The following is a 7,500-nucleotide window of genomic DNA, read 5'->3' on the forward strand; positions in this document are numbered from 1 at the left end:
AACATGACTTACGTTGTCGATGATGCTGTGAATGTCACGTGTGCAGAGAATAAAACCTTCTCCCTGGGGAGTGACCAGGTGGGAATTCTGTGCAAGGAGGTTGGTTGGGAAGTACCTCCGCCATGCCATGACGGTGAGAATTTTGGCTTTTTTTTTTTTTACATTTTGAGTCTTCCATTGTGGAATATCATGCATGTTCTCGTGATGTGACGGGAATTTTGGCTTTTTTGTTTTTTACATTTTGAGTCTTCCATTGTGGAATATCATACGTGGTCTCGTTATGTGACGAGATTTTTTTAAAATGTATTATTATTATTATTATATATTTATTTATTTATTTTTTGCATTATGAGCCTTACGTTGTGAAATATGCATGGTCTCGTGATGTAATGGGAATTTCCTACTCTTGTGGTTATTATTAGGTATACGCAAGTGCTTCGATAGAATTTGATGACATCCGCCTACATTAGCTTTCGTCCTTCTTTTACTTAGAGAGAAATTAGCCAATGTTTAGTCCCATACTGAAAATAATGAAATGAAATATAAAAACACGCTAATTGTCCAAAGTAATATGAACCAACATCATGTTTATATCATGACCTTCCGGCATGTTTGCGTGAAATTTCAGCGCACAAAAAGGAAGAAAAAAGAAAGAGAAAATAAATACAGAATTAGTATGGCATTAATCATCCAAAATAACGAGGCGTATCTCATTTTCTTTCCGCATAGCTTGCACCGGCGACCCCCCTGAGCCCGGACGAAACATGACACAGCTCAACTTCACTTCTAACTTCATTGGCGACAATGTGACGTATGTGTGCGAACCTGGACACTTCATCCCAAGCGTAAGTTTATCGAAGTATTAATTGTATTTCCGAGGGATGAAATATTGCCTTGCACTGTTTTTCATATATAAATTGAAGGTATACATGCATTTTTTAATACTTATTGTGGATATATTTCAGTTATATATATATAAATCACACTGTTTGGTTCTTGATATTTTTCACGGTGACATGGTAATACTTTTTCTTCTACAAACCATAGCGATTGATTTATTAATGTTTCTTCTTTTCAAATTGTTCCACTCACCGATATTGTTCATAATAACATGTTGATATATATATATTTTCGTACAAATCTTATTGTTTGAATGATAGACATTTTTCTTCTTTTTTTCGTATTTTCCCTCTCTCAAAGACGTTCCCTGACCTGCTGAACGAGACGGCCGTTGTGTGCGGCGAAGACCATCTCTGGAGGGCGTCCGGCACGGGGCTGGAGTGCGCAATAAGTCAGTGACTGTGTTCATGATCACTGTTGGTATCTTAACCCTTATTATTTTTATCATTACTATTATTTTTATTATTATTGCTATTATTACTGCTATTACCATCATTATTAGTATTATCAGCATCATTATCATTTATTATAATGATAATACTTTAATTATTTATTATCACTATCATTACCATCATTGTCATCAGTATTAATAATATCATTATTATGTTTATCAATATCACCATTATCTCCATTGATATCATTATTATCACCAACAAATTTATCATTATCAAATCACTACTGTCATCTTCATCATCATAACCATCACTATCGATTATATCACTGATATTATAATTTCATTAGTGTAACAAATAAATTCCAACTACCTAGATAACAGTGTTATCTCCTTTATCATTAAAGCTATCAACAATACCAAAAACACTTATCTCCGTTATCATTAGAGTTACCAGTGATACTTTTGTTCCATTAAAACACTTTTTTCTTGTAACAGTTTGTGTGGAGGATCCTGTGACCCCCCCACCTCCCGCGATCTTATCCTGGGATGGCCAGAATCGCACCTATGGCACAGAGGTAGGGTGCTGGGCAAAGGATGATGGGCATAGGGTGATGGTCACAGAATGATGGGCATAGTGTGAAGGGCAAAGGATGGTGAGCATAGGATAGTGCACATAGCCTAAGGAAAATTGCAAATACAGTATGTTCATATTTTGTGTGTGTTATATCTGTATACAAAACACATACAGACACATAAAATCATTACATGAACACGCATACACACACCTAAACGCAAATAAAGGCACACAAACACTTACATAGAGTACACATACACGGCCATACCTCATACGAATCACATCATATGATGGCTCATCAGGTGTTGCTTGAATGCCCCGACGGCCTGAGATTCGCGGACGAAAGAACCAACATATCTTTGACGTGTCAGGAAGACGGGAATTGGACACAGCCTGACCAAGACCTACTCATCTGCAGAATACGTAAGTCAGTGTTATCGATGGAGTTTTCCTTGAGGATGTTTTATTTATCTTTTTTTTTATCATTTTAAGAAATATAATTTTTCCTGTTAAATTTGTTTTGTTTACTTCACTACTTCGGGCGATTATTATTTTTTTTTTACATAATTTTTCCTGTTAATCTGTGCTTTTTACTTCACGACTTCGATCTTCACATTCTAAAGGGTGATAAATTGCCTGTGAATTGAATCTCCGTCTGACTCTCTTTAATGTTCAGAAGCCTTCTTGGGAAGTTACTGAAATGACCTGGATATTATCTCTCTTTGTGACTCTCTCCGACTAATTCTATCTATATCTATATCTATCTTTCTCCGCCTGCCTATATCACAGACAGCCTCTCCCTCATTTATTTCTCTCTCCATGCACTTTGTTTTTCCATTCAAACGCCAATACACTTCTAATCTTTTTTTCCTTCATCCAACTTCTTCAGGAGCAGAGGAGCCTCCCGAGAATGTAACGGGCGCCTCCCTCGAAGGACCCGACCCTCCCCACTGGAAAGACTCGGTCCTCAACTACACCTGTAACGATGGCTGGTTAACGACCTCGGGAGAAAAACAAACGACCGTCATGTTCACTGGGACGACCTGGGTGATGAAGGACCCTGACTTCGCTTGTTGGAAAGGTTTGGTAGATAGTCGTATCTGAGACTGAGATAGCATATATTATTTTTTTTCCCTATATGTCAATGTCGATTTACATTGTTTGGTTTAAAAGAAATGATGTGAATAAATAATCTCTAAAAATAACTATTCCATCGTCATCTAAAACCGCAGTAACTTCTCCATCAATTTATTGTGACTCAAGGGGACCTTCTGGTGATTTTTCGGCGATTATCGCCCCTCTTGCCGAAATTGACTTTAATGCATTTTCAAGGAGTCTCTAAGCCCCCGGTTCTCCCCTGAAAATTTCAAGGCCCGACCGTTATTTTTTAGGTGGTAGCAGCGATTTTCGATGTCGAACGAAATATTATTTTTTTTATGTTACCTTAGAAAATCGGCAATTGTGACGCAATGATTAAAGATAATAAAAATATGAGGTTATTTTCTGAAAGCTTATCAAATTTCACATAAGATGAGACAAACCTTCGTTTTTTCGGAATAATTTAAAAAATCCGGCAAGCGTCCAAAAACGACAATGAAGAAATTTTCCATATAAATAACTAAACATGATATGTTTTTCATATGGTGTATTTTCTTTTCTTTATGTTTTCATCATACATAGTTACTTTGATCTATGAGCAAAACATTTCGAAAATGCAAACCTCCCCCCCCCCACCCATGGGGGGTAGTTTTGCCAAATATTCAGGATCACCACCAAAATTTTATGGAATATTAATTAGGCTAAGACAAACCTCAGGTTAAAATTTTATTCATATCTGTAGATAACTTTTCGAGTTAGAAAAAAAAAATCCTGGATCCAAACCATGGTCCACATCACCACCAAACTGCAATAAGCGTCTAAGTTAGGTTAAAACTCACTTTTGGTTAAAATCTCGTTAAAATGTGTTCATAACTTTTAGAAATATTAGAAAACACAAACTAATAATCAGAAAAACAACAAATAAACAATCAATAAACAAACAAAGAAACAAACGGAAGTAACAATATAAATAAACAAAAGGTCATGGGGTACACGAAAATTATCTATATGTGCTCATATACCTTATATACATATTTTCACATCGCCATGTAATTGTTTTTCGTCTTTCCACGGGGTCTTTTAGTTTAGTTTAGTTTAGTCCTTTATTTACCACCCTGGCTAACTGCACAGGCGTGGGCAAGCTGTAGTACATTTGATACATGGTCAAAGCATTATATAATAGTATTACAGTGTAAATCTAGATCATAAAATTATTACGGTCTAAAATATATCATTTAAAGGAAAAGAACGATCAGTAATTTATCTACTCATCTGTCAAGCCGGCATACGGCTTGGGCGTGGAAAGGCAATGTAACATTTGATGTGTGGTCATGTGATACTACATTCCAAATTTAGGATATAACATAATTATATCTTCCAAGACATCAGATGATATGAAGTAGTTACATAGTTCTCCATACCTCATGCTAGGTGGTCTGAAAGGCTGTATTACATGGCACTCTGAGATATAATGTACAAGTGTTCGCTTATATTCTTCATTGCATAATTTACACTTCGTTTCTTCAACATTACAGGCTGTACTGACCTGCCAGTACAATCTATATCCCAGCCTGATTCTTGCGGTCACAATATCACACTGTCTTGTTCTTGTTTTGTATAAACCATAGATGAAAACATCTTGCATAAACCTGTCATAGTGCTTTATGCTACAGCTTTCAGGCCGTTGAGAATTAATCAAGTCAGACAAGTCCTCTTTGAAGGAAGTTTTAATTATGTGTGAAATCCTAGCAAGAGGTACTCCAAGATCACGGGGTCTGAGAGTGAAATTTGGCTACGTGATCCCGTAGAGTTATTCCGCTGATTTAAAAAGACGATTTTCATGGTCCAAGACGGCCCCGCCGCGTGGGGAAAAGTATGTGTTCGGTACCCGTCCGACTGGAGAAAAGTTATTCTTTCGACAAATATTATACGTTGTAAAACCTCATTAGAGCATCAATAATAGGTATATGATAGATAATTATATCAAATACAAGTATTCTGTACATGATTTGTCATGTAAAATGTAAACATAATAAAAAGGAAAAAGATCGCGTTTTTTAGGTCCGTCATATTTTTACGCATAGCACACGTATAATCGGTCCGATTTTAAAGTATTATGGCTCATTTTGTAGCTGAATAATAGTTCTATTACATACTGCCATGAGGATTTGCAATATTTTCACGTGGTTCTTGTAAAAGTGACATATGTTTCCAAAATCTCCTATTAGGGTGTTAAAATAGTCACCTTCGGAAAATATTCACCAAGAAAAAAGTAAGGTCAACTTCTCAAAAATAATAGTAGAAAGATAGTTCTATTCAAACATGAAATCAGAATGGCTGTATGATTTTTTTTTGGATTTTTGAGAAATTTTTAAAAATGGTCAATGTAGGCCTATAGACCCCCATATCACTGCCACCACTCCGCACTATACGTAAGATTTTGAGAAACCGTTACGTGCTGGCAATGTCCGCAAGACTTCGGAATGCAGGTAGATGATAGAGGATTATGGTGTAATAAGACTAATCTTATGCCTTGTTTTGTTGATATCAAGATAGCCTTGGAAAAATGAAGAAACGTAAAATGCCGATATCTCGGAACTCCACCATTAGGGGTGGGTCAAAGGATTCCGGGCACACCATATGTCCAAAATTAACATATTATGGCTCATTTTGTAGAAAAATAAAATATCTGCAACTTGATCGAGAGCGTTTTCGCAGTTTTTGCCTGTACTTCTTGTAAAAGTGGTCAATGTAAGAAAATTTTTACCTTTTTTTTTTTTTCTTGAAGTCCCCAACTTCAAAAATTCACAAAAAAAAAAATTGAAGTCGAAATCGAAAAAACGCTCTCGATCAAGTTGTAGATATAAGGTAGTTCTGAGCAAAAATCAAATAAAATTGAATGTCTTGCCGTTTCTGAAGTCGGAATCCTTTGACCCAGGTGCTGCATTTTCAAAATGGCGAATTTCGCATTTTTCCGTTTTTTGACAATAATTCAAAAACTGTTCGGGCGATTTCGAAAAAATCGACCACAGGCAATGGGAAGGGGCCCAAATAAAAGGGTGTGAGTTTCATCAAAATCGGCAAGATAAATCGAAAAATCGAAAAAAAAACAGACGGTCCCCTCAAAGCCACAATAACCATTGGGCCTTCAACTTAAAACCACCGGAACAATCCTTCCATCACTTTCCCCCCAACGCCCAAAACCACAATTATCCCTCCATCACCTAACAACCGCAATAACTAATCTTCCATCAACCAACAACCACAATAATCAATTAACCATCACCTAAACAATCGCATTAAACGTTCCTCCAACAACTACAGTAACTGAACCTCCATCAACCACATCAAACACTCCTCCACCGACTTTAAAAACCACCTCAACCAACGACCAACCTACTCCTAAAACACAGTGGCAGAAGGACCCCCGGAGAACATCACCGACGCCACGCTTGAAGGACCAGAGGCCCCCTACTGGAAGACCGTGACCCTCAACTTCACTTGTCACGAAGGCTACTTAACCACCGGAGGGGAAAAGTGGACCAATGTCACCTTTAACGGGACGGACTGGGTGTTGGGTGATCATGACTTTGCCTGCTGGAAGAGTAATGTTGAATTTAGTTTACTCTTTACCTTTGTCGTTGTTACCTTTATTTTTGTTGTGTAAAATAATGATGTCGATTTGTCCTTAGATCATTATTAGCATTAGCAGTATAGTTTTAGTCGTTGCTGTTGTCACTTTAGAAGAGTAATGTTGGTTTGTTGATTTGTTCACTTGTTATTAGTTTTATCATTGTCGTTATTTTCATTACTATAGTCACATTGAAGAGTAACGTTGATTGCTTTGTCATTATCGCCATTATCATTCTGTTACATGAAATAATATTTTAAACCTCGACAAAAAAGAAAGAAAAAAAATTACCTGTTAAGCAATGTATTTAAAAATACGATGTCTATTTGGACAAATAATGGTATGTCTCTAATATGTATTTTCCTTTTTTTTAAGTAAGGACATTCGATGATAATGATAAGAAGTATAAGGATGTTGCATCCATATTTTGTCTATTTTACTAATATCTTTATTTTCCCTCCAATGGATACTGATGTTTTTATCTTTCCTCTAATGAAACAGCTTGTGATGAGGATCCTGTTAGACCTCCAGCACCTGCGACCTTCACCTGGGAAGGCCAAAAACGGACGTATATGGCAAAGGTAGTATACTTAAAGAACCAATAGTGGAAGTAGTCACGTTTCTGTGTAAAGGAATTGGCATATCTTGTATAATAATGCAAAGCCGTATGCCAATTTGTTTTGAATACTTGCCAACACTCACAATGATCTAGCCACTCATACATTAACATATATAATGTTATACCTCATACGAATCGAATTCTGGCTTGTTAGGTTTTGCTTGAATGCCCCGACGGTCTGAGATTCGCGAACGAGAGCACTTACATCACTTTGACGTGTGAGGATGACGGGAATTGGACACAGCCTGATGAAGACCTACTCATTTGCAGAATACGTAAGTCAG

At 36.7% G+C, this 7,500-nt stretch overlaps 1 protein-coding gene across 1 annotated transcript in view; it reads left to right on the top strand.

Annotated features, from left to right (window-relative positions):
* The window catches only part of LOC113821853 (sushi, von Willebrand factor type A, EGF and pentraxin domain-containing protein 1), a 10,450-nt gene that overhangs the window by 32 nt on the left and 2,918 nt on the right, over window positions 1–7,500 (top strand). The window contains exons 1-9 of the mRNA XM_070145175.1: window positions 1–133; window positions 730–845; window positions 1,201–1,291; window positions 1,790–1,869; window positions 2,171–2,291; window positions 2,758–2,949; window positions 6,380–6,571; window positions 7,099–7,178; window positions 7,371–7,491. The exon at window positions 1–133 is cut by the window's left edge and continues 32 nt beyond it. Of these exons, the coding sequence (XP_070001276.1) occupies window positions 1–133; window positions 730–845; window positions 1,201–1,291; window positions 1,790–1,869; window positions 2,171–2,291; window positions 2,758–2,949; window positions 6,380–6,571; window positions 7,099–7,178; window positions 7,371–7,491 (1,126 nt within the window). The remainder of the gene's footprint in view (window positions 134–729; window positions 846–1,200; window positions 1,292–1,789; window positions 1,870–2,170; window positions 2,292–2,757; window positions 2,950–6,379; window positions 6,572–7,098; window positions 7,179–7,370; window positions 7,492–7,500) is intronic.

Source organism: Penaeus vannamei, chromosome 33, assembly GCF_042767895.1.
Source record: "Penaeus vannamei isolate JL-2024 chromosome 33, ASM4276789v1, whole genome shotgun sequence".
Classification (NCBI taxonomy): Eukaryota; Metazoa; Arthropoda; class Malacostraca; order Decapoda; family Penaeidae; genus Penaeus; species Penaeus vannamei.